This window comes from Sander lucioperca, chromosome 2 (genome assembly GCF_008315115.2).
Source record: "Sander lucioperca isolate FBNREF2018 chromosome 2, SLUC_FBN_1.2, whole genome shotgun sequence".
In the NCBI taxonomy this organism is placed as follows: domain Eukaryota; kingdom Metazoa; phylum Chordata; class Actinopteri; order Perciformes; family Percidae; genus Sander; species Sander lucioperca.
The window spans coordinates 6,076,935-6,102,685 of NC_050174.1; the positions used below are offsets into that span (position 1 = coordinate 6,076,935).

Below are 25,751 nucleotides of genomic sequence, written 5' to 3' on the forward strand. Positions count from 1 at the left end.
TTTATGATTAACAACTCCTTTATTATTACTATTTTTCTTTTTTTATGTGTCTCTACAAGTACAGTCAAATTAACTATATCTCCTCAAATAATAAAACAATACATTAATCATGTTGAAACTCTTGAAATATGCATTCAAGATAAACAAAATAATTCCCGGGCATGCAGTTTAAAGTCAGGGTGACTTGAACAAAGAGGAAAGAGTTGTATCTTGAGGAAAGTCATTTTGTTGTTTACAAAATGAAACATGTTTACAAAATGAAAAATACAAAATAAATGTAAATTCAAATGATGAATCAATGTTGAATGAAGTGATACAATAAATTATTTTTTGTGTGTGAAAAACAGTGTCTTCATTTTACATGTAATTATTTTACCGTTACATATTTACAGTACTAAAATGAATGCATTAACACCTGTTACAGTAAAAATAACCCTATTACTGTGATAAGAGTTGCAGTATTGAGATTATTATTGTAATAACAATTACAGTATTGTACATACTGTGATTACATTTACAGTAAGCATACTGTGAAATGCACTACAGCAACTTGCTTGCTAATTGCTGCCAGCAAGTTTCTGTAAATTTCACAGTTTTCTTGTTACAGTTTACCAAATACAGTATAATACAAGTTGCTTTCTTGTCTGTACATCTTCCAGCCGTCCAGTTTGCTGACACACATCCTTCAGAGCCCAAAAAAGGCCAAAGCTGCCAACTGTGGATGACATGTCATCAATGTTCTCAGATTAGAGTTCAGGCTTGCTTCACCGCTCTTCTGCCGGGAGACAGCTCAGTGCACACAGCTCCCTTTACTGTGTCAGCATGCATGCTGCCATCTTACAGGCCACTGCTGAGATAAGGGCAGCTCCACGACCGCTCCCCTCCTCCGACTGGATGAAGGTGATTTCACTGTGAGGCGTGAGGTCCCTGACTATTTTGTGGAACCTGTCACGGAAACTGAGATAGAGAAACAACATGTTTAATCTACAGAATCAGTCAAATCTCCATCTGTCCCACAGTTAAGAAAATTTCAAAGCACTGCATTTTGGGCAAATCTTACCACATAAGCATGTATTTCCTTTGCTAAGTACATATATTCAGAAATCTAAGATATTCTAAAACATGGAGCATTACTCACCATGGGTGCAGCTTGTAGACAGATCCATCAACCCCCACTGTGATCTTCAGGGCTTCCTGGCTGCGTCGCTCCCGCATCAGGTTGATCACACCAGCAAGCCCTGCGCCGCACATATGAGCAGAGCGAGTGGAAACACTCTCACAGACCAGACGCACAATGTCACAGTCTAGCTCTGATGGCAGAACACCCAGCGAGGACAGGATGTTATAGATTTGTTTTCTGTCCCCAGTGTCACTGAAGACAAAATGGCAAATGGCAAAATTAAAAAGAGCCATAGTTTCTAGACCCACTATGTTCATAATACATAAATACTGATATTACTACTATGTTGATATATAATAGAAGTACCTTGTTACTGCAGTAGGTAACCATATTGCTTCCCCATATTCCCCATCAACCCAGTTATATGTCATCAGCATACACATAGCACAACACGCTTTACATTTGTTTTTGTGCTTTCCCCCCTCTGTGCTTATGAAAATGCAATGGTTGTATACATACATGAATAATGTCTATCAATTTCATCATTAGTCATCTTTTGTCTGATTGTCTATAGGCAACATATATTTAAACAAGAATTGTTGTCTCTTAAGTGGGTGGACAACTGCAGCCAGGTTAGGATTCAATGGTTCTCACCTCTCCATCTGTGAGACGTAGCGTGTCTCAAAGCTGCCACGTGTCTTCAGCAGCTCTGAGGCTTCACCGTTAAACAGAAGGTCTTCATTCACCAGCTTCATCAGAACAAGTCTGACCAGCTCACCCATATACTTCCCACTGATCAGCTTCTCATATCTACAGTATAGGAGGCAAGAACAAAAGACGTGACGAGTAACTTTAAATAAATATTGAAAGGAAGGGCACATGGGAAGGAGAACATGATCTCAAGAGAGGATGTTTAAATGGTGGAAGAAACAGGAAGGATATGTACGTCACAAAACACATGAGCAAACAACTTTCTCTTCTTTCAAAGAAGGAGAGATGACAAGGATGTCAACGTCAATGCTAAAGAGGCTCAATGAGGCTGGGCCCAGCAGTTGTCTGTGTTAAGGGGCTGCCAGTGCAAAAGGTAAACAGTCATTAGGCTGACAGGCACTATGGCAAGCAGCGGAGAGGGGTCATTAATCTGACACCCATACACGCTGACTGACCATTGACGTTAAGAGGGCTCTAGCCATTTACAAACATCTTCAGGAAAAACAACTGGTAGCCTAGCAACTACACAAAGACCTCAGGTGAGAGCATTGCCACAGAAGGATGATTAATTCATAAAAACAATAATAAAAGAATAAGGGAGGGAGTGTGTGGCACATTTTTAAATTACAGTGTGAATCTCTCACTCCCAGCACCTTTAATGACATACTACGATAAACTCGAACACTTGAGTGCATACAGTAGATGAAGTCGTAAGATATATAAAGTTGGGTCAAAAAAAGCTTTCCTATGTGTGAATTGGACTGCATGCACTTACAGCTGCTTTCCAGGGTTAATCGAGGTCTCGTCCACCACTCTGTCGTACTCCAGTCTGAACTCCTCCAGCTCTCCGTTGTTTCCGAACGCCCCCCACTCTGTGTTCACACACATGCGGCCCTCCTCCCCTTCTACCAGCTCCACAGTCCTCATCTCTTCCATGTAACACGCATTACAACCAGTGCCTGGTGAACAAAAAGCAAAAATATGCACCTTAGGTGTGCTTGAGTCTGCATGTCTCTGCACAGACATGAGTGCATTTCAGTAGCGCCTTCATGCTTGTGTGTATTTATAACTACTTACCAACAATCATCCCGACTTCGCAGCTGCGATCCTCATAATAGCAGGAAATCATGGTGGCTACTGTGTCATTCACCATGGCAACCACATCCATCTCAAAGTCCTAAATGAAAACACCAAATCAGAATGCATTTAGAGTCATCCAGCTGTAACCAGGTGTTACAAATGAGTCTTGTGTTGTCTATTAAGAAAGCAGAGATTCTAATATGCAGTAACTGACCCCTCGTCTCTTGATAGCATCCCTGAGTAAACCCACAACATTGTTCCCTTCTGCCCCAGAAGCCTTGAAGCCTTTGGTCCAGTTAAGCAGGATACCCTGTGGAAAGAAAAAAGACAAACCTTAAATATATAAACCTTATAATACAAACAAAACTTGTATAACTCTGGCAAATAAAGTGAATCAAAAAGAGCCGTCTTGAGCGATCTTAGTATTGTTTTTGTTTTTAAGTATGTCCAATGTAAAGTATGACTTCCTACCTTGTCAATGTCCTCATGCCGTACAGGAAAGGAGAAGGTAAAACCCAGAGGAAGCTTCTTGTGCTTGATATGATGTTTGTCCAAAAAGTCTGACATACACTCTGCTATGTAGTCAAACAGCTGCAGAGAGAGTGAAAGAGATGATATGAGATGTGGAGGAACTGCACTATAATTAGTGCTAATTTTATTCCGAGAACGCTACAACATTGTTTACAGAAAAACACAAAGGATTTTCTTTGCCACTCTAAGATAGTTTTGAACAGTCACATACAAGTGAAACTACAAATAAAAGCACTGATATCGCAAAAGAAATTGCTTTGTAAATAAAAGAGGAACAGCTTACCATTTCAGCAGTGCCTGTCATGGCATCTTCAGGAATGGAGTACATCTGGTTCTTGGTCTCCACCTTCCAGCTCCTCTCCTCATCTTCACCCACCTTCACAAGCATCACACGGAAGTTCGTCCCCCCCAGGTCCAGAGCCAGGAAATCTCCCACCTCTGTCAAAACACACACTACATCTGAACGTGCACGTACTGGCTTTACCTGCACAGGTGATAATCATTACATTACATCTTGGTGACGTCTGTGTGACTTTACCAAAAAAAAAACTGATAATCTTAGGATGGAAGAATGAGTATCTACCTGATCCTTCAGGGGTGGAGCAAACATAAGTTGGAAGCATTTTGACACTGGCCTCTTCATGCGTCTCTAAACGCAGTCCTCTGTCCATCTCGCGCTGCATCCTCTTCATGACTTCTTTTAGGTCCTCCTTCTTCAGCCTGAACTCTGACAGGATCTGATCAACCTGCAACGAGAGGACAGAAAAGCAGGTCAGGAGCTGCACAGGGACTTATTATGTAGGGTAACTAAAAAGAAAAAGAGAAGTGAGGTTTCACTTTTGAAAACAAGAAGGGAAACCAGAAGAAGTAACAGCAAAATAACAAAAAGGAATCAGAGCACAGACAAATGAGATGCTACAGAAAGAAAAAAAATCACTTCTTTACAATACAAAACAATGAAATGAAAGTGCAGAGGACTCTATGTTCTGCTTCAGAGTTCCCACATACAACCATATTTTCAGTAAAGTACAGAACAAAGTAGCATCTGAACATCTAATACAATCAAGCTCCTCACCCAGAGTTTCTTCTGAAACAACATGCAGTCTGTGTGTAAAGACTATAGTTAATTCTCGTAACAGTCACATGGGATGAAAGCAATCATCCACAGCAATACTAAAGTTACAAATTACTTAAACCTCGACAAAGTCTTACTGGACAGAGAAGTGAATCTTACCATGAGGATCTTATCAACCACAGAGCTGTAGCTACAAGGCATCTTCACCATCTGGTCGAGATGAGAGCTGACACAAAGCATCTTCACAGGTTTAACTAAATGAGCCTCTGTGTGTGTTTCTAGGTGTGTGGTGAGTGTGTCCTCCCTGTGTGTGTGCAGAGTCAGTGAAGTGTGGGTAGCACTCAATGAGAACCTCAGCTGTTTTTATGCTCAGCTGAAGTGGGCTGGCCACACCAGACGTAAATGCCAACCCTTTCTCAGACTCACCCCATCTGGCCATCAGGAATCAAACACACACACACACACACACACACACACACACACACACACACACACACACACACACACACAGAAGTATAGCCTCTGTTCAAAAATCATGAAGCTCTATCATGATTGAATATACACATATTATTCCCTATCCTTTCTTGATAAAACAAATGTTAATAACTAAGAAATATCCTGACCTATTAAATGCATGCCCTATACTCATAGTAAATTACATTCTTAACTATATGATTTGACATTCTTAATAGTTTGACAAATGTTGATCATTAAACCTTTTGCTAAATATTCTTGATCTTGTGATATATGGTTTATGTACCCTACCTTAGGTTGTTTGTCTGTCAGTGTAATTACTGCAATTTTGCCAGGACAACTCTTAAAAAATAAACTTTTCAGCCCAGTGAGGTTATGTTTGTTTTAAGGTTATATGAACAAAAAAAACACAACATCATAATCTCAAAAAATCCCTTTGATTTCGCAGTGTGAAGAACTGAATACCAATTACTGTTAGGGTATCTCAGATGGCATTTTAACCTAGCAGTGAAGAGTTCAGATAAATTTGGTAAATCATTCTTTGCTTTCATGTGGCAAGGTATAACCTGTGACCCAGTGCTCACTTAAAACAAATCAAATAAACTTGAACATGAACCCTGTGAGTTTAGCTCTTTTTATTTAGAAGAACAATCTAATCCAATCCAATGCCACAAGGTTGCTCAATCAGGGAACCTCAGAGGTCTAAAAGAGTTACGCATATATTTGTAAAATTAGTAACATGTCTAAAATTAGCATCAGTAAGGGATGAATGACCTCTAAAACTAACAATAGCATGCTGCAGGTGAAGGCTGCCTGTGCTAATCAGCTCCAGTAGTTTACCTCACCAGAGGCCAGAGCTTTTATTAGCTCTGACCTCTGGCTGTGGGGTGACAGTGACCCTCTCCCCCAGTGCCCTGATAGTAGGATTTCTAAGTCACACTGGGCTAAAGACACATACATTATGTAAAATAATTCAATATACTGCTCATAATGTATACCCTCTAGCATGTAATATACCTCTTAAACGTGTAAATTACCTCTTAAGTAGCTTGTTTGGAGAAAAAAATGTTTTGATTCTTTTGACAACATCACATCTCATCAAGCTTCATGTCACTTACTGTAATACTGAATAAAATCTTTAAACAGAAGATGCCATGTATTGTACTGATGCAATCGCCTTTTTGTTGCAGTGGCCTTACCCACAATCTAATCACTTTTTGCAATGATTTAATGGCTACATATTAACTTAAGTATATTGGCTACTATTACTGTGACAGTAGTAGTAGGATAGATAGATAGATAGATAGATAGATAGATAGATAGATAGATAGATAGATAGATAGATAGATAGATAGATAGATAGATCATCAATGGATCAAAAACAAATGAAATTGCACCATTGTATAATTCTAAAAAGTACAAGTTGCTCTGCTACAGTTTGAGAGCTTTATCAAGATTACTTTTATCAATCTGGTTTTTAAATGTGTGAACAATCTCGCCCCAGCTGTACTTTGTCCATATGTCACAAAAACAAATAGCAATAGCTACTAGGGAATTAGCATATGGCAACTGCAGGGTGACACAGTGCAAAACTACTTTCAGTCATCTTTTTAAGTAAAAGAACTACATTTTTGGAATGCTCTACCAACGGAAGTAAAGAAACAAACTGATCTGAAAATGTTTAAAGAAAGGGTGAAACAACACCAGACCTGGTCACGTATAGGCTACACACAGAGATACACATAGATAAACATACCTTCTCATAAAGACTTCGCATGCACATAGGCTATTGCCAGGAATGAGGGAACATAGCCTACACACATGCACTATGTACAATTATTGTAATGTGATGTAAATATTGTAATTGTAGCCTATACAAGCCTATATAATATAATGCCACTATTTATAATGTTTGCTCAATTTAACTATTGCTCTTTTGGTAATATGTTATGACCTTTTTAAGTAGAAAAAGCCTAACCAGGCACAGGTGTCGCAAATTAGCCTTGGCTAGATATCCTGTCAAGTCAAAGCCTGTATCACGTTAACCTGTGATAAAAAAAACTGACAAATAAAATAATAACAATGATTAAAAAAATCATATCATTAACTATTTTTTTTTAATTTACCTTATCCATCGTACCACGACGAGGATTAAATCCTAAATGGCCCGCCGAACATCAGTGGTCTGCAGTGGAAATTCCGTCGTTCTTCCCAGTTTTGGAGATTCCCAAGTTTCTGCTGTTATGGTGTTTTAACTGCCCGTCCGTGCAAAGAAAATGTTATCCTTTTATGGGAAACGTTATTATATTTCCAGCACGTCTGATCTACATAATGTTCAGCAGCTAGTCTCAAACACATTTACATATCTGCAGTATTTTCAAGGCCTATCTAGTGAACAGTGAAAGGAAATCTTTGGGAAAGCAGTGTAGAAGAGCTAAAGAAAAGCCTATGGATTTTTCTTTTCTTGCAAATATTTTAAGGGGAAAACATTCTTCATCTTCATTCATACATAAATCTATGCATTTATTTTCATTGTTAGGCCTAGTGATAAAAAGATCTACTGATTCATCTTCATTCCTGTAGATATATTATGTAAAAACCTTTGGATTTGTCTTCATTTTTGCAGTTAACAGGTCCAGTTAACATCCGGATCGACGCACTGGATGTGCCATCTGCTCCAACAGGCATGCAAAAAGAAAAATAGATTAAAACATTGGATTTCCTCTCCAAAACTTCATTCCAGAGATGTAAGCCTTACAATTTAGAGCAGAAAAATATTAGGCAAACCTCCAGTAAGCTGGGCTTAATGACCATGTTACCGCAATATCTTAACGCAACCAAAACTAGTTCCAGGAAAGGATGCCTGGCTGGTGCAGCTGTCCTGTCAACGTATGCACCTAAAGGCTTAGCGGTTTCCATGCCAAAACGATTTCAATGCGTTGCCTTGGAAATGAATTACCGGCACACTTCTGCCATGGAAAACACTTACCACTGAGTTAAGTAGCCAGGAGGAAATTGTTAAATGGAGCAAGATCACCAGAGAAAACATCAATTGGGGGTGCCACGTTTTTGGTAAAAACTTAGACTCGCAGGGCCACCGAGCTGTTTAAAACTTTAAACCCATTATCATTATAATTATTATTGTTATTATCGACAAAGATCTAAAATGATACAAAATCACATTAGAAATGAATCAAACTTTTTGAATTAGCCTACATGTTTGAGCAATATATTTAGTGACTATATCTTCATCATCATCAGATCCATATCAATATCTTATAGCCTACATAGGTCCAGTATTTCCAAGATCCTAATTTTATTGAAAGACTTTCATTGTCTGGCTTTAAAGCAACTTATGCTCAGTAAGAAATGGGCTAATGGTATTATCCCCAAGGAAGAAAGTTCACCCCCTCCCCTGATTAGACTACTCGGTAAATTAATGAATTAATTCAATCAACATAGGCCTACATTGCATAGCGTAGCTGTTATTTCCTTTTATCACGGAGTTACAGGCGATAAACAAGTTTTGATGGTCGAAAGTAAACTTCATAGCGGTTACATTTTTTCGATTATTAATGAGTGTTTTTCATTTAAAGGTTCGACTACATGCTTATTCAGTAGACCATTTAGTGTTCTCCACAACCCAGACTTTCATATTGCATGCTTACATGGAAAGCAAAACAGGCTATGTCTATGACCAGGCTGTACATGTATTTTAAGTAAATGCACAAATATCTGTGTTTATACAATATTTTATGGAGGTGAGACATGGAAAATCAGTTTTAGAAAGATGAAAATATATTTGGGCCCACCAGGTAGGGGGTCGAGGTTTCCCATGTTATCCTATGGAGACTGGGCTGTGTGTCGTTAAGGGCACTTATTTGGATGAGCAGTGGCCTAACCCACGTAAAAACCTAGTGAAACGACATTTTCCACAATAGAAACACGATATAAATGGGAAAACGTACTGTTCTAGCTATAAAAATGGCAGAATCATCCACAGTGCATGACAATTCAATAACCGCTTCACGATGACGGCAATTAGTTGTTAACAGACATTAACGAAGACGTATAGCCCAGCAACAATCTATCTAAAATATACATTTTGGGAGTACCATTCATGATATGTAGTAAAATATTGAAGTTGTGGGAAGTTTAATGGCTAATGGCTGGTTATATGGCTTAAACTGTATGTTTCATTCATCCCCCCCATGCTGTTTCAATCGTCCCGACCAGGAGGGACGAATGAAACATTACGCACGTCCCACTTTTGCTGTAATAATTCCTGAACGGTTTTGTTCAAAGCTGAAAATGCAACTGTATTTGACAGATGACAGGTGTAGGTTGCTAGTGACACAATATTATCTTTCAGTGCGATACGATCGCTTTGTAAATTACGTTTAATTAAAAAGTGCGGCTCTCCCCTACGTTGTTATGCTGCTGAGGTCTCGCTGCAGCCAACAGTTAAAACATGTATTTTATTTTATTGTACGTTTGAGGAAAAGTTAATATTATCCGTCTCAATTTGAAATTTATTTAAAAGTGCAAGGTCCTCCGCTGATTGACTCTAGCATTACATACTTTAAACAACATTTATCTTGTATCCAGTCGGAACTATGACCATACCGGCGTGTTTGTTTCTTCCGGAGCAAATATCCAGTTGAATAGTCTGAGGATCTTGTGACGTGGTGGTGATTGGTCACTTAACTGTAGCTATATTGAAAACTACTTAGCTAGCTAGTTAGCGGTAACTACATTGTGATTAAGCCGCCGGACGTCTGCTATATACATTAACGAGTTTTAGTTTATGTGGAATAAAAAGTTTATTAGGTTGTTTTGACGGGAATAAAACTATTTGCTGCTGATTTGTCTGGTAAGTAAGCTGAGGCCTCACGAAGACCAGATAGCATCTGTAGCTAGCTAGCAGTATGCTTGATTTTATTTCAGAAATGTAACAGCTTTGCAGGTTTTAAACGGCATTTACATAAATACTAGCATTTGATAAGTTTGTACTACTTAATGTCAGTTAACCAATGGCCTGAAGAAAAAATATTTACTCAAGCGGAGCATGACTAACGATAGTTGTTTAGCTTGGTAGCTAATAATAATGCGGCTAGCACTTGTCAGCTGCGCTAACGTTACTCAAGTTTCTTTAGCTGCGTTATTGTTAGCAGAGAAGCTAGCGGGATGAGCTCGATAAGAACTATTGGTCTCATGTGATTCTGATTGTGTCATCCTTTATTTATTTTATTAGATCCTCAGGGCTGTGGGATCGTATCTGCTGTGACTGACTGACCAGAACTCACACGGCGGCAGCATGAAGCTCTACAGCCTCAGTATCCACCATAAAGGAGCGACCAAAGCCAACCTCCTTAAATCGGCCTATGACCTCTCATCCTTCAGCTTCTTTCAGCGATCCAGGTGGGTCGACTCGATATAACCAGTATCTGACTGAGTAAAAAAAATGTTATGTGTTGTTTTCATTTTCTATGTGTAGATCGCAGAGAGTGTGCAATTAGTAACATTGTGATCTGTCTTAAGTTAGTTGGTTTGATTTTGCAGGATATGTTATAGTTGATCACAAGCCACAATACAGTCTTAGTGACAAAATAAATCAGAGAAATACATCCTGGACTCCAGCTATTATGCATTGCAGAAAAGCAAACTCAATTCTTTGAACAGGAATATAGCAGTCATAATAAACTGATTAATATAACCGAAAAGATTCTTTTCTTTTTCTGGTACAGCACAATGACATCTTCAGTATAATGATGTCACCCCATGTTTTGCAGGGGGCGTGTTTACATTTGATGGTCACTGCACCAAACACAACATGATATTTTGACATTAAAATTATTGACAGTGTTAAGTCTAAATAATGTTGCCTGACCATACTGTGCTTCCACCAGTGACATTATTATTTTGGTTTGTTTAGTGTTCAGGAGTTCATGACCTTCACCAGTGCCTTGATTGTTGAACGGACATCACAAGGAAGCCGTGCCTCTGTCAAAGAACAAGGTAAAAATGAGCAGGTTCAGCCCAATCTAATAATTTAATTTAAAATTGTCATAACTGTTTCAGTGTCACTCACTTATCTAGTTCTGACTAGGTCTGGTGCCACCCAGCCTATGTGACAGTATCAACTTTGTGTTTAGTGTGAAGCAGATGCATAATATTTACAATACAAGGGGCATGCTGGTGGCCGAGGGGTTAAGATGTACAGCATATTAGAAGTCATACACATCAAAATAATAAAAATGTGCAACAATACGTTTCATAAAGCCTATGGTCAGCACGATGTACGATGACTGATATGCAAACATCATGCATTGTGGCCGTGCTGTTCCTAACATTTGTTTGAAAATCTATCACTTTTACTTGTGTTTCTTAACAAAGTGACATGTGGCAACTTGCTTTGGGTTAACCCGTACCATAAGACCAGGAACTGCCATTTTTTTTTAATCACAGTTCTGTTTTGATCATACCATACATGGTTTCTCTTTCTTTTAGAGTACCTGTGCCATGTGTATGTACGAAATGACAACCTGAGCGCTGTAGTCATTGCAGACACTGAATACCCACAGAGAGTCTGTTTCACATTGCTAGACAAGGTGGGTGCAAAAACATGTAAAAAATGACACATACTTATTGCACTTTGCTGTCAACTTCAATACTGAGATTGCTGTCTGGTTGTTTTTAGGTATTAGAGGAGTTCTCCAGGCAAGTGGACAGTATAGACTGGCCCTCTGGTAATCCTGAAACCATAAACTACAAAGCCCTGGATATTCACCTTTCTAAATACCAGGTCAGTTTGTTATCTGTTTATCAGAATATGTGTCATAAAAATATGTTTGGGGGACACATAGCAGGGGGTCTGGTTGTCCTCCCCCAGGAAATTTTGAACATTAAACACTTAATTTCCTGCATTCTAATTCATCTTTATGCATCGTTATGTTGGAAATGTCTTTTATTTATGTGAAGAAAAACAGAAAATTCAGGAGACAGGTGACATGATGACATGACAAAATTATTTGTTTGGCCTTTATTGCCTTTTATTGATAGGACAGATTAAGACAGGAAAGTCGGAGAGAGATTGGCAATGACATGCAGCAAAGGGCCGCAGGTCAGAAGTGAACAGCGGAGCGTTCAGGTCCAGTCAAAACAATGCAGTTTAGCTAGCTTATCAGCACCAGCTGCGTGTGAAAAACATAGCGGCTGTGGATGAGAAGGGAGTTGACTGCTGGAAGTCAAAGACGTTTTGACGCTGGTGATTTTCCTTTGCCGCTGGCTAAAACCTCTGGGTCGTGCCAAAAATTCCTCCATGCAGGAAAAACCCTGTGATAGCCTATGAGTATGACTAGACTATGATTGTGTACTGAGAACAATATTGGATTCCCTTGGGTGCCTTAATAGTTGCCAAATTTCTTATGTCATTTTACAGAGTTTCCTAGATAGTATTGAAACCTATAGATGGATGCATGGATATGAAATTTGGCCGATCAAAGGTCTTTTTTTTTATGAAATGTTGCTAAATGATTACCATGCAATAGCAGTGTACATGACACCTTGTTGTTGTTTTTTCCAGAACCCCAGGGAAGCAGATGCAATGACCAAAGTGCAGGCAGAGCTGGATGAGACAAAGATCATTTTGGTAAGATACCTCCCTAAGCTGACTCGATACTTTACAAGCACTTTCCTGGCCCGATTGCCTCAAATATAAGCGAGTGATGTGAAAATATGTCCAACGGTATATGTAAAGTCCTTAAAGGCCCTGAACACCCACACAGGTGTTTATAGTCAATGTGGCTGATTGGACCTTTTTCAGGACTGTGTGGGTGTGGTTAGACTGAGCGATTGACATCTTCCTGAGTCCACTGTTAGTGGTGTTGCACCTGTTAGGGTGGGACAAATGACACCTTTGTCATCCTTATTGGTAGAAAGAATTTGCGACCTATTAAGTTCCATCAAAGCTCCAGCTCACCTTCAACCTGAAAAGATCAGCCAGAATAACTGAAAACGCCTGTGTGGGTGTTCAACGGCTTTAAGGAGGTGTAGGAACCCTGTCCATCGCTCTTATTGACCAAATTGTGGCTCTCTGTCCCTGAAACAATATGTTGCTATTCCAGAGCGTTTGTCAAGTCAAAATCTTTACACTGCACAATATTTCATGCACAAATATTGTTTCTGTAGCACAACACCATGGAAAGTCTGTTGGAGAGAGGAGAGAAACTGGATGATCTTGTGGCAAAGTCAGAGCACCTGGGAAACCAGTCCAAAGCCTTCTACAAGACTGTGAGTACTGACAACTCGCCTTGTTAACACCGGACTTAAAGTCTATAATGGCCATTCACTGTTTAAATGCCTGACTGTGCGCATGACATGTGTGTTCATGTCAACTCTGCAGGCACGAAAACAGAACTCATGCTGTGAAATCATGTGATGCCGCTGCCTTGTCCTCGTGGACACGCCTCTCTCTGCCTTTCTGCTTTTCCTACAACTCCCATCACGCACCAGCCACCAGCTCTCAACACAAAGGACAGAACAGACGCTGTCTAATCCGGGATGGCGTGCCGGGATGAGAGCACAGAGGGTGGAAGGTGGTGGCCAGTCTTAAGTGTGACCTGTCCGGATTGTGACTGATGGGGGCTGAAGGAGTGATGGGGTTTGGTCGGCGGAAGAAGTAACATTTGATTTATTTTTAACCTTTCAAAGGGTAAACATCTGTGTGGTGTTTCAATACCAGCTGCAAACATAATAGTGTGACGTTGTGTATCGGTGATGTGTTGTTGAAACGTCTTCAAACGATTTAATGTTATTCAGATTTAATCAAATCTTGACAGTTTGATTTCAGCTCTTAAAATTCTCAAAAGAGTATTAACCACAATGATGCTTCTGCTTCAAGGCAACTCTGACAATCTCACAGTCTTATCTTGTGATTTCATAAAATGCGTCAGCGTTTCGGTTCAATTCTTCAAAACCCAAACTGTTTTTCTTGCAGGTGTAACCTTTGTTGCCCACTAGGTGGCCCTGTTTATTTACTTTATTGCTCCAATGAGCCTCAGCGTTGAGGCAAATGTAAAAACTCTGTGAGCCAAGACTGCAAGTGGCTTCTTGGGCGTGTGATTTAAAAATCTCACCAAATTTTACAATTATTTTGAAACGTCTTTGCTAGACTGGTTACATGACTTCTTTGATTTTTTTTCTTTTTCTTCTCTGTGTTATAGTGTTAAATGAAACCTTAAACATTCCCACTTTTGGTGAGTGTGTTGTTGAGTGATCTTAAAGCTGATGAGAAGTGGGAGAATAGATGTGAAATGTAGAAAGATGTTTCTTCATAGACGCAGCCTTATTGCAGTGTGGCTAACATGTAACCCCCTGTCCTGTTTAGAGATGATGTCGTCTTATATGAAGGACAGGACTTGTAAGCTATTCTCTTTTACTTTATATATTGTAGCCATGTTTTTCACTCTGGTAGCCAACATACGTGACACTTAAGCAGGTTTTTAGAGTCCAAAAGCTCACACAGACCTCTGCAGTCAGGGGCTTATCTGTACCTCTCAAACCTGGGATTACTGACATTTTACCATCATTTACTGTGACTGAGGTGATTCTGGGAAACCTCAGGCGCTGTTGCAATTCTGGCTTCTTTTTTGCGCTAGTCAAGTTTCTCCTAAAATGTGTTTAACGTTTGAAAAGAGGACAGACATAAATTGAGTGATCTCACATCCCACTCTTATTTTAAGACACTCCACGGCTGTCTTTATTTATTTTTAACTGTCAGCACGTTTGCTTTGTATGTAGAAATGTCTTTCACCAAGAACGGTTGATCAGTTTAAGATAAAGAGATGCCTTTGGTTGTGTATTTTAGAGGTGATGATTTGATCATTAACAACATATGCAGGCTGCATTAATGTTGAGTGCCTGTGTTGGAGGACTGGTGTGTGTGAGTGTGTGTGATTCGAATTGCTCTTTCTGCTTTTACAGTGTAAACTTTTGTGCAATATCTCTGCAGACTGTTGGTGTATGTCTCTCTTTAGAATGGAGAGAATAAATGGAAATATTTCTCATAAAGGACCGTAAATTGACCTTTTGTATAATACTACTCTTATGACTAATTCCCATGCGAAGTGTGTCAAGGGTTGTTTCTGAGATTATTTTAATTTCTTCTTTTCAAAATTTCCAAGTCATGTGCTAAATTTGAAAATGGGTGTGTGAAACAGGCTGCATTAAACATTCTGATCCAGATGTGGTCTTCAAACTTAGAACAAAGACTTCAGATAATAAACTGTTCTCTTCTGTCTGTATTAACATTTTGTTTTCGGAACGCTGATTGTTTACGGAACATGAAATCTTGCTTAGATAAACACAAACGATTGATTCTGGTGTTCTAGTGGTATTTTAGGACATCCTGGAAGTATCTTTCGAGGTGGCTTTGAGAGGTCTCAGGAAATCCTGTAAAACAATGTGAAGGTAAACTTGTCATGTGCAGTGTCTGAAAATCAGCAGTCCTATCTCTAATATGCATATCTTAAATCAACAAACTGGGGCTGTGGGGCGCGGATGCACCCTTTTAAGTGTAGTGGGAAATGTCATTTCTTGATAGGAACGGAATCCATAAAATACCCCAAAGTGTACTTAGGTAATACAATTAGTAAGTTATCTAAATAAGAATTGGCTACCATGGAGGTCTATTCAACAAATGTAAACGAAAAGCATTAATTTTCAAAAATCAATTTTACCCTCTGGAATAGGCCTATACATTGAGTACACGCCTGAAAGACTGATCTTAAAATATATAATTTAGACAAAATTAACATTTTACTACTACCTTTCCTCTCATCGAAATACGTAATAGCCCACAACATGGCCCGGAGTTCTTGTCTATGCTAATTATGAAGTACGAGTTCAAAACAGGCACTTGAATGCAGCACGAGAGGCGCACCGCCTCAGCGCACATCTCAGGTGAGAAGAAAACAAAACAAACTGAAGAAGTCTGGCCGCACAGCCTCAAAAATGTGGACAGAAGTGAAAAACAAGAGCAAGACTCTCATCGGCAACGGGAACAGCTCGAAGGTAAGAAGCTAAACGGGGAAACGGACACTGTTTTGTCTCTTTCTGAAGAGAGCAATGTTCCAAAACAAGTCTGTTGATCCAAAAGTTAGCCTCTCTTGGGATATAGTTCTACTTTACCACGGTTAAAACCTGCCATAACTGATTTAGCCTACTTATGTACAAGCCTTCAGTGAGTAGTGTTTTAGCAATGCTCGACTGGAAGCTGTTTACACCCAGTTTCAGGAAGTGTCTCGACGCAAATGTTTTGGAAATATGTGGGGGGTTCTTAGTTACTTATCTTGCACGTTTTCTTATCTTTGCTGTGGCGTTTTGCGACGCGGTCTGATTTTTCCACATTGTTGGATTTCCTGCAGCAAGTTTCCCACCTCTGCTGTAAGCAACATGACTGCTGATCAGATTCAGCCTCCACCTCACTTGTAATTGTGTTAAGTGGCTGATTTTTAACCTGCACAAGATAAGTATCCGAGCTGGAGTGGCTGTGTGTCCTGTCGTGTCAGTGGTGCCCTATGCTCCACATTTTTGTTTGTGCAACCGATGTTTTGTTGCATTTTCAGATGGGTGAGCCAGATCTGACACGACAGCTTTCACACACTGTTCAACAGATAAACGGTGAGCTTTTTCTCTCTTTCTTTTTTTGTGAGTTGCCTTCTATCTTATTCTTTGGTCGTTTATCTGGGTTTATAGTTTTTAGTTGTCTTTTTTTTTTCCTCTCTTTTATTTTTATTTTTTATTATTATAGTGAAAACTTTAACTACTTGTATGTCCACTCCCACAGTACCTAAATCAGATTTAAAGTGTCAGACAAATGGGGAAATCCACTTCAGTAGTATGTCCACTTTCTAGATGATTGGCAACCAATACTATTTATAATTCAGAGCAACACATGTTAAATAGCAAAGAGGCTGAGTAGTCCCCGTCCAAAATGAAGGTGCAGTGATCACAAACATGCAATTGATTCAATGTGGCAAGGGGAACATTTTCAAACATACTTTCTGAAACACTGTAGTTGCTGCAGACAAAACCACTAACTGCAACTGAGGAAATGGATGTTAATGAATGTTTTACATACATTCAAATTAGTTTACCAGAGAGGGGAGAAAAGGGGGATAGTTTTGTTTAAAATTTAAATACCATATGGTCTCATTAATGAATTAGTTATGTAGGCAACTGTATCACACACGCACACACACACACTTTTATATTAGCATTGTCAAGTATTTCTATTTTTTACCCGTGAAGGTTCAACTGCACCTGCCACTCATCCTGCTCTCACAGAGGACTCTTTAACCAGCAGCAGTGGAATCATCCCTGGTGAGCCCCACTTTGACTAAAATCTTTGCAGACCCTGTAAGATCTGTTTCAGAGAAAAACATCTGTGTAAGATGAACCACCCTAAGTCAACAGCTAACAACAAATATTTTTACTCAGAGGGCCAAGACCCACAAATAAAGGGAAATGAAGTTGCACCAACAGTCAGCGAGCTTTAAAAAAAAATAAAAATATCAAAAACCTTTTATATGGTAGTTCTTTTTGGAATATCACTGCAAAACAACGGACGTCTTGTCATTGATCAAATTGCTGGGTTTTATTTTTTTTTATTTTCCAAAAATACCTACTGCTGAGACTGGTGGTTTTTGTCATACACATTGAAAAATATAACGCTCACATAACAGTGTCAGTTCACCAGACTAGAAACTTGGAAAGGGCAGTGAAATTCCTCGGGTCTCAGTTATATTACGAATGCAGGATGACAATCTGCAGAGCTCTGAAAGATGACATTTACAAGCCTCTCACAGGAAGGAAGAAATTCCAAAATCCCCGAAAAGATATTCCAGTAGTTCTCTTGATATATGCTATGTATGACATGCAGCATGGTGGCCCAATGGTTAGCACTGTGGCCTCATAGCAAGAAGGTACCGGTTTTGAACCCTGGTCGTCCCGGGCCTTTCTGTATGGAGTTTGCATGTTCTCCCCGTGTCTGCGTGGGTTTTCTCCGGGGTAAGCATCTGGCGTCGTAAGGCTGCCGTGCATCACCCAGGTGGGTGCTATACATTGGTGGTGTTAGAGAGTAGTCCTTGATAAGAGTGTCTAAGATAAAGCGCTATATAAATGTAATGAATTATTATTATTATTATATGTGAAGATGGATAGGAAAATGAGGAGCACACATTTACATATGAGCAGACACAGTCATAAAACAGTTTTTGTTTATGTGGAGGAACAGGTTTATTCAGGTCAATAGGATGAACAAAAGGTAAACCAATTATTTCTGGAGTACTCCCTGCAGAAGATAGGGCAGTGGTGGCCTAGAGGTTAAGAAGTAAGTTTGGAACCGTGAGGTCGTCGGTTCAATCCCCAGACTGACAGGAAAATAATCTGGGTGGGGAAAGTGAACGAGCAGCGTTTGTCCCACCACTACACATTACCACCACTGAGGTGCCCTTGAGCAAGGCCCTTAACCCCAACTGCTCCAGTGGAGCTGCTCAGTGGCCAGCAGATCAGACTGGTTGTACTGGGCAGCTTCCAGGTATTCCAGGTATGAATGTGTCACTGTGTGAATGTGACAGGTTGTCATTGCAAATGAGAAGTTGTTCTCAATCGACTTACCTGGATAAATAAAGGTTTTTAAAAAAAAAAAAAAAAAAACTAGGGATGCAACTGACGATTATTTTCATTGTTGATTAATCTGTTTATGTGATTAATAGATTAGTTGTTTTTCCATAAAATGGTGAAAAATGTTGATCATTGTGAAGAAGAGTGAAGAAACTAGAAAATAATTCACGTTTAGGAAGCTGGAATCAGAGAATTTTCTTTTTCTTTTTAAAAAAAAAAAATGAATCGATTATCAAAATAGTTGCCAGTTCATTTAGTAGTCGACAACTAATTGATTAATCTTTGCAGCTCTAGATGCAACAGTGAATTGTGCTACACTGAACTTGGTGCATGCGTGTGTCCTCATGTATTGGCACATGTGTAGTTGTGCTTTAACATACGTGTGTGTTTATTTTTGTGCTTTTGTGCTTTTAGGTGCAATTGCAGCCACAGTGTTCATTGCCTTTTTACTTGCTCTCTACGCTGTCCTGTGGAAGTGCATGGTGTCGCCACCACCACAACGGTAAAGGACAAACGCAAGCCCCAACTTGACTTTGCTGGAGCTTCAATTTGATTTTGTTGACAGAGCGATCTTGCAAACAGCCATTCATTCACTTGCCTTTTAGCGTCACATGTCTGAACTTTGTATCCCAGCTCATCAAAGAAAGACAAATCCCCTCACTGCACTTTTCCACTTCATTTTTAATCGTGTTACTGTTTTTCTTGTAGTTGCCATGTGAACAAACTCTTGTGTTTCCCTTTCAGAAAGCACAGCAAGGTGAGGATGAGAGTAAAACAGAGGACCTCTGTGTGAAGAATGGCTTCCAGGTTGAGAATATCTTGCGCCTGTTCAGCAGGTCATTTTGGATCTCAATGGTTTTGCACTAAGACTTTGCTCCCAGTCAGAGAAAAGCACCCGAGAAACAATATGCCACTGAAGAACATCCTCCTAATACATCCAAAGATCAAACCACAAAAAACTGATTTAACTGAGTGGAGGTGTCACCTGTTTCAGCTCTACTGCCTGCTTGTGCTCCTGTTGACTCAAAGCTCCATGTTGAGGTGAAGCGCTTGTTTGGCAGGTCAGATCATGCTGCTTTTTTCTGTGAACTCTGCACTACTGAGGGACGACGCAGCACCAATAAGCTGTGTGTCTGAGAGATAGATTGTGGTGTATTTAATACATGTTTGTGTGCATGTTTTGTACCTGTACCAAATTGACAGTTGTATTTTAAGCATGTCCTCTCTTCTGGCATTGTATTTCTTTATATATTTTATTTTACAGTACATAATGGCATCAGTTGGTTCCATTTACATCAATTTTCTGTCCTCGCTTTTTAAAGATTTTTAGGGGAAATTCCTAAAGCTGCCAGGGTGTTCAGGACAATCAGCCAATCACCTCTGCTCATAGTATTTGGACAGCATTTACTGTGGAAATCAGAAATGGACTATTTTCTATTTGTCCTCTGTTGTCTTCTTTGAAATTCACACTTTACTCAGGATGTTGTAACTACTGTATGACTTTTGACTCTACAATAACCTGTGACTTTTTAAGTGGAATGTGAAAATGAATAAATGCTAAGATCTGTGACTGAGTCACAATTAGGTCAAACTTCAAATCAGACTTAATCCCTTGTTCTACCTTTAGTTTCATGGTGTATTTCTTATTTACCTTAAGCATGGACTGAGGAAAGACATGCTGTGTGATTCACCCATGCCAGATGGTAAAACCTATTTTGTGCAAGTTCCACTTAGTGCAGTATTGTGATGTATATGAGTCTTACCTAAAACTCAGTGATGAAGTGTTAAAAAGTTGTATTCCCTGTGGTAGGAACTGGGAGTGTTGGATGGAAATTGTGCTAAATTCATCAGAGTAGGGATGCTTTAACTGATAAATGAGATACTAATCATTTGAACCGTGCAATCCAGTCATACCTTCGACTTTGAAATAAAGTGCATCCACATTTTTCAAAACATCAAGGCAGATGTGTGGATAGTTTGGATTACATCGAAAATGTGGTAGCTGCATTGAGTGAATGTTTACTGTATGGTGAAGACATTTTAATCACTCACTATGTGCTTTAAGTAGACCTTATACTTAATATTTACCTTCCATACTTAAATGTTAGACACAACTTTCAAAATATTTATCAGCTCTGGGATTGTACAAAATATATCATTTGAATGATCAAAGACAACGTTCTAAACCTGGAGTTTATAAAATGGCAATTACTGAGAAGAAACATGGGAGATTTGTGCTATTTAATAAAACCTTGCTAATATGTACTGTAAACATGATAGTCAGTAAGCAATAGAACAGTACAAACTTACTTCAATAATAACCGTTTGTTGTAAAGTCACCTGTTCAACATAAAAACTGTCAAAATCAGCAAGATCAGTGCAAATCTATATTCTTTCTTTTTTTAAAGATCATTTTTGGGGCATTTTAGGCCTTTATTTGTATAGGACAGATGAAGACATGAAGGGGGAGAGAGAGGGGGAATGACATGTAGCAAAGGGCCACAGGGCGGAGTCAAACCCGCGGCCGCTGCGTCGAGGAGTAAACCTCTATATATGGGCGCGCGCTCCACAAGGTGAGCCACCCAGGCGCCTGCAAATCTATGTTCTAACCTAGATTTGTACCTAGAGCAAAACCAAGATCATACTCCTACACAGCTGTGTTCGTGGATAAAGGATAGGGTAACACAGGGATTTACTGTAGGTAACTGATGTCCTGCTACGAAACAATTCAGTGTTTCTTGATGAAGCTGCACTTGCGAGAGCAATTACACACTCAGTTCCTCAGATGCCTTTGAAATGACGAAAACAATAATGTGTCTTCCAAAAATCTGATCACAAGGCAATAGGACATCAGATCAGTTCACTATGTGAAATCACATTAGCAGTTATAACATGTCTGGCTATGAACTGCATATTTGGTGGAAATGGGAGTCATAACTGTAGAGCAAAATATCAGTAGGAGGTTTCAGAAATTACTGAGTGGCCTGTTTTAACAAGTAGAGAGAGTTTACGTGTAAGAGTCCAGTAAGTTTTGATATTTGAGTCAGACGCTCATCACAGTAAAAACAGACTTCTTACCCACTAGTCACTGATGGGCAGCTGCAGAAACAAATACTGACCAATAACCCTTTCCTCTTATTTTTCTTTCTTCTTTCTATCTTCTTTTAGCTATTACATCAATATGGTATACTACCTCCTACCGGATCATTCAATACAGTGTTTGATAATCAATAATACATTTTGATAATGCCATACAAGTAATATAAAACAAAGTTAAAAAAAGATGTTTTTAGATGTTCAGCTGTCTTATCCGTGCTATCAGTTTCATCTGGATAACATGTCTAGTTGCTTCACACTTCACTTCCTCTTCTGATATTGTGTAGGCTACACTTTCACTTTGGACTGTATTGCTGCAGAAGCTATTTCAATCAGGAGAGACTTTGTTGCAGATATGCAAAGATTTATTGTACATATGCATAATATGAAATGTACAGAGTCTTTGGAGATTAGACTGCATCGTTATAAAATAATATTTTTTAAAGGGGTAGAGAAGCCAAGACATATTCCCCCAATGGAGTCTAGACACACACGTGTGATGGTGACTGGAGGTGAATGGGGAGGAGGAGGGTTGCATGCTTTGCCTGAAATGACAGCTGACAGCAGCAGGGAGACAAACAGATTTAAAGCAGGGATGTCATGCTGTGATTGGATCATGAATTTCGTGGCCAATTCTGGTTGGTTTACTGAAAAGTGAACGCCTCTAAACAGCTGAATAGTTTTAGTAAGAGAGAGCGGTGATTGAAGTTATTAGAAGTCTTCCTGAAAGAATTTGCGCTGAGCTTCATAAGTAGTTTAAGTTAAGTTTTGTATTAAGTCTAAAATACTCTCCAGATTGTCTGATGTGTGTTTTGCATATACAGTAGTATGTTAAAGTGTGGCATAAATACAAAAGCTTCACGTATTTACATTAGAAAGCTGCAGATTCACATTATGTCTAATAAACAAAGCATCTATTTACAGAAATATGACATAGATGTTTTGGGCCTGGTCTTTGACTTTATAAAGTCTCACTGACGATATAACCATATATAACACTACTTGATTCCTGAAGACTTTCAGAAGATTCCAAGCTTGATTTGATGTCAGTTAACATAACTTGTTGTGCCTCAGACAAATCCTCCTCATTGGTGTGCAAATAAGTCTCGTTTGAGATGCATGTTTGTTTGACTGACTGTGGACAGTATTCTGTTTGGAGTGGCACACAGGAGAGTGACAAGTCTGAAGGAGAGGGCTGGGAACCAGGAGAGGGCAGTGTGTTCATGGGTTCAGCATCTCTCAGTGCCGTTGTTTCATCCAGAAGAGGTCTGGTATTCAGGATCTCAATGTCACAGCAGCTGCACTCCTCCACCTTCTGAGACTGCAGCCGCTCACCCATCTGTACGAACATTCAGAGGGGATTATAATGATGTAAGGCACATAACTACACATGATTTCAGACAATAAAAGCAGTGGGCCTAATGTGCACGGAATGGTGTGTGTGCATATTTGAATTAATCTGCAAAACACTAAACAGGAAATTCAATTATTGGATGTAATTTGCTTATACAGTCTCTGTGTGAAAATTAACGTGAGTGAAATAAGACAATTATTGATTAAAATGCAAGTAATGTGGGCCACCTGAATCCCTTTGAACAAGTGTTAAATCTATTATAAACTCAAAACCAACAATGAATCCCTTTTTGAAACCACTGGAGGGAGGACCTAATCAAATTCAGTTTGTTAAAATAGTTTATTATTCACATGCTCTCCAAAAAGAATAAAACGTATTTACGTATTAAACTTATAACTTATGGTTAGCACATAGCAGTTGTTTCCTCTCTATGATTTGACTATTTTGGTTTGTCCATACCTCATGCAGGAAGCTGTCAAACTCAGGAGTTTTGATGTTCATACCAGCAGGGTAAGTAAAGATCTCCTTCAGCACACTCGTCAGTCTGGAAGATAAACAGAACAACAAAGAACATGGAAAAGAGAGGAGCCCCAGGTCACCTTCTGCAGGAATGAATGTTTAAGTAAAGTTTTAAAGTGCTCAAATTATGCTTTTTGGCTTTTTTCCCTTTCCTTTATTGTGTCATATATCTTTTTTGTGCATTTTATAGGTTTACAAAGTGAAAAAGCCCAAAGTCCACCCCAAAGGGACTTACCATCTCCAACAGAAAACACTGTTCACAAACTGCTTCAAACAGCTCTATAGTAGTCCAGCCTTTACTTCCGTGACGAACGTGCGTCACTTTGTAACACACGTTATAATGCTCGCCTAGCTGCTAGCGTGGCACGCCCTCATACTCTGCAACTGACTAGCTAGTACAGTAGTGCTTACTTAGCTACTGCGCATGTACGACTCCCAACAAAGATGTAACAGAAGTGAGATGCCTCACTCTGTAGCTAAAACAGAGAGCTCAACACACAGGGTGAAAAGAGGAGCTGCAGCAATGTGTGTTTTTTGAAAATTAAACCATGTAAACCTATCCTGGTACAACCTCTAAATACAATTATGAACATATGAGCATAATATGAGCACTTTAAAGATAAAGGTGCTCACATTTTTCTTTGAGGCCACAGTAGAATGATGCAGCCCAGCAGTAACAAGATGGGAGTCAGTATCTTGGCCAGGTGAGCAGAGTCTACCAGAGCAAACAGAAGGTGAGGAGTTTATACAATCAACCAGTAAAATCCAAGTCTGTGTACTGGAATCTGACAACTTTTAAAGATTCTAAGAGAAAAAAAACAAAAAAGTAAAATAAATTAAAGCTGTAAGCAGTGTTGGATGGTCCCTCGCGCCTCTGCGCACGTCGGGGTTACTGGCAGATGCTGCTCCTTGCAACCGTGCATTTGCGCGGCACTCAGACACTGCAAATCGTCACCAATGAAAAGGGAACTCTCGGCTGAGTTCAATGATACCTCACAAAAGACTCTACGTCCTACAGTTCATTAGCTGTGAAAGGGGGCGTAGCCAAGGCATAGGGGTCGGGGCAAACTTTTACCAATAAAAAAGGAAGTCTCTGCTGAGTTCATTGATACCTCACATAAGACTCTACCTTAAACGGGTCACCAGTTATGAAAGGGGGCGTGGCTTAAGCATAGGGGGGCGGGCCAAACCATCTCCAACGAATAAGGAACTCTTTGCTGAGTTCAATGACACCTCACACAATAGTTTACATCAAACGGGTCATTAGTTATAAAAGGGGGCGTGGCTAAGGCTTAGGGGGTGGGCCAAACCATCACCAATTAAAAAGGAACTCTGCTGAGTTCAATGACACCTCACACAAGACTCTACTTTAAACAGTTCAAATGTTATGAAAGGGGCGTGGCCTGAGTTTGTGGGCGTGGTTACATTATAGGGAGCGGCTCAGTATCACATGTAGACCACACATTATAAGTTTCATGTAAATCTGATGATGTTTGTCATATAAGGCTGATTTCCTGTTGCCAACGGGGGGCGCTATGACCAAAAGTCAATATTGGCTTCTAGTTGTCCTCAGGCCTATACTCTTGTTGATTGTGGTAAATTTCAAGCAGATATGACAATGTACACTGTAGTTACAGCCACTTTCTCATCTACGCTAAACACTCAAAATGGCCGCCACGCCCACACCGTTTGACGAAAAGTTTTTCTTTTAATAACTTTCAATTCAAAATGGCAGACTTCCTGTTGGGTTCAGGGTATGGCTCCATTTTTTGTACGTCTTGACATGCTACATATGTGTACCAAGTTTCGTGAGTCTACGTTAAACGTACTGCAGGGGCTCAATTTTTTTTTACTTTGTAGGGGGCGCTAGCGAGCCATTTTTGTACGCCTGTTCCCGAAACCTTTAAAATACGTACATTTTCACCAGGCTTGATGTGACCGCCAATTTTGGTGAGTTTTTGAATATGTTAAGCCCCTCAAAAAGGCAATTCATTTGCCGTAATAATAATTCCTTCTGTTTCAATAGGGCCTTCGCCGCTGTCGGTGCTCGGGCCCTAATAAATATTGTTAAATTGTTGTATCTCTGTGATTGCACTGGATGTTAT

At 39.6% G+C, this 25,751-nt stretch overlaps 4 protein-coding genes across 16 annotated transcripts in view; 2 read left to right on the forward strand and 2 right to left on the reverse strand.

Annotated features, from left to right (window-relative positions):
* On the reverse strand, window positions 1-7,624 carry gck (glucokinase (hexokinase 4)). Of its 5 annotated transcripts, none has more exons than XM_035998937.1 (10): window positions 7,592-7,624; window positions 4,026-4,188; window positions 3,726-3,880; window positions 3,383-3,502; window positions 3,126-3,221; window positions 2,909-3,008; window positions 2,607-2,790; window positions 1,775-1,930; window positions 1,139-1,372; window positions 1-957 (listed from the first exon to the last, which is right to left on the reverse strand). In XM_035998937.1, the coding sequence occupies exons 1-10, from the start codon at window positions 7,607-7,609 to the stop codon at window positions 810-812; spliced, it is 1,374 nt and encodes a 457-aa protein (XP_035854830.1). In that variant the 5' UTR covers window positions 7,610-7,624; the 3' UTR covers window positions 1-809. The 5 variants fall into 5 exon arrangements, with proteins under 5 accessions (XP_035854830.1, XP_035854829.1, XP_031161590.1 ...); XM_035998936.1 differs by having other exon boundaries at window positions 3,726-3,895; XM_031305730.2 differs by lacking the exon at window positions 7,592-7,624 and adding an exon at window positions 7,118-7,239 and having other exon boundaries at window positions 3,726-3,895.
* The window catches only part of osmr (oncostatin M receptor), a 26,723-nt gene continuing 7,881 nt past the window's right edge, over window positions 6,910-25,751 (reverse strand). For 2 of the 4 annotated variants that reach the window (XM_031305705.2, XM_031305704.2), the window contains exons 15-17: window positions 24,280-24,361; window positions 23,587-23,671; window positions 22,520-23,112 (exon numbers count right to left, since the gene is read on the reverse strand). In XM_031305705.2, the coding sequence (XP_031161565.1) occupies window positions 22,735-23,112; window positions 23,587-23,671; window positions 24,280-24,361 (545 nt within the window). In that variant the 3' untranslated portion in view covers window positions 22,520-22,734. Of the gene's footprint in view, window positions 6,923-22,519; window positions 23,113-23,586; window positions 23,672-24,279; window positions 24,362-25,751 lie in introns of those variants that run through there. The other 2 variants (XM_035998931.1, XM_031305706.2) reach the window with 2 other exon arrangements.
* ykt6 (YKT6 v-SNARE homolog (S. cerevisiae)) lies at window positions 9,647-15,368 on the forward strand. Of its 3 annotated transcripts, none has more exons than XM_035998949.1 (8): window positions 9,647-9,864; window positions 10,241-10,412; window positions 10,927-11,009; window positions 11,502-11,602; window positions 11,692-11,796; window positions 12,577-12,642; window positions 13,182-13,283; window positions 13,396-15,368. In XM_035998949.1, the coding sequence occupies exons 2-8, from the start codon at window positions 10,309-10,311 to the stop codon at window positions 13,429-13,431; spliced, it is 597 nt and encodes a 198-aa protein (XP_035854842.1). In that variant the 5' UTR covers window positions 9,647-9,864; window positions 10,241-10,308; the 3' UTR covers window positions 13,432-15,368. The 3 variants fall into 3 exon arrangements, with proteins under 3 accessions (XP_035854842.1, XP_035854843.1, XP_031161625.1); XM_035998950.1 differs by having other exon boundaries at window positions 9,649-9,910; window positions 10,238-10,412; XM_031305765.2 differs by having other exon boundaries at window positions 9,654-9,864; window positions 10,246-10,412.
* sb:cb288 lies at window positions 15,858-20,280 on the forward strand. Of its 4 annotated transcripts, none has more exons than XM_035998952.1 (5): window positions 15,885-16,064; window positions 16,519-16,673; window positions 17,304-17,375; window positions 19,092-19,179; window positions 19,422-20,280. In XM_035998952.1, the coding sequence occupies exons 2-5, from the start codon at window positions 16,571-16,573 to the stop codon at window positions 19,468-19,470; spliced, it is 312 nt and encodes a 103-aa protein (XP_035854845.1). In that variant the 5' UTR covers window positions 15,885-16,064; window positions 16,519-16,570; the 3' UTR covers window positions 19,471-20,280. The 4 variants fall into 4 exon arrangements, with proteins under 4 accessions (XP_035854846.1, XP_035854847.1, XP_035854845.1 ...); XM_035998951.1 differs by having other exon boundaries at window positions 15,889-16,064; window positions 16,619-16,673; XM_035998954.1 differs by lacking the exon at window positions 17,304-17,375 and having other exon boundaries at window positions 15,865-16,064; window positions 16,619-16,673.

Excerpts from the sequence above, each read along its gene's own strand:
- ykt6 (XM_035998949.1), top strand. The coding sequence starts at position 10,309 with ATGAAGCTCTACAGCCTCAGTATCCACCATAAAGGAGCGACCAAAGCC. Across the intron at positions 11,010-11,501 it reads TGCCTCTGTCAAAGAACAAG|AGTACCTGTGCCATGTGTAT; the intron begins GTAAAAATGAGC and ends TCTTTCTTTTAG. Across the intron at positions 12,643-13,181 it reads ATGAGACAAAGATCATTTTG|CACAACACCATGGAAAGTCT; the intron begins GTAAGATACCTC and ends TTGTTTCTGTAG.
- sb:cb288 (XM_035998951.1), top strand. The coding sequence starts at position 16,005 with ATGTGGACAGAAGTGAAAAACAAGAGCAAGACTCTCATCGGCAACGGG. Across the intron at positions 16,065-16,618 it reads GCAACGGGAACAGCTCGAAG|ATGGGTGAGCCAGATCTGAC; the intron begins GTAAGAAGCTAA and ends TTGCATTTTCAG. Across the intron at positions 17,376-19,091 it reads CAGCAGTGGAATCATCCCTG|GTGCAATTGCAGCCACAGTG; the intron begins GTGAGCCCCACT and ends TTGTGCTTTTAG.
- gck (XM_031305728.2), bottom strand. The coding sequence starts at position 4,757 with ATGCTTTGTGTCAGCTCTCATCTCGACCAGATGGTGAAGATGCCTTGT. Across the intron at positions 1,373-1,774 it reads TACGTCTCACAGATGGAGAG|TGACACTGGGGACAGAAAAC; the intron begins GTGAGAACCATT and ends TTTTGTCTTCAG. Across the intron at positions 958-1,138 it reads GTCTACAAGCTGCACCCATG|TTTCCGTGACAGGTTCCACA; the intron begins GTGAGTAATGCT and ends TCTCTATCTCAG.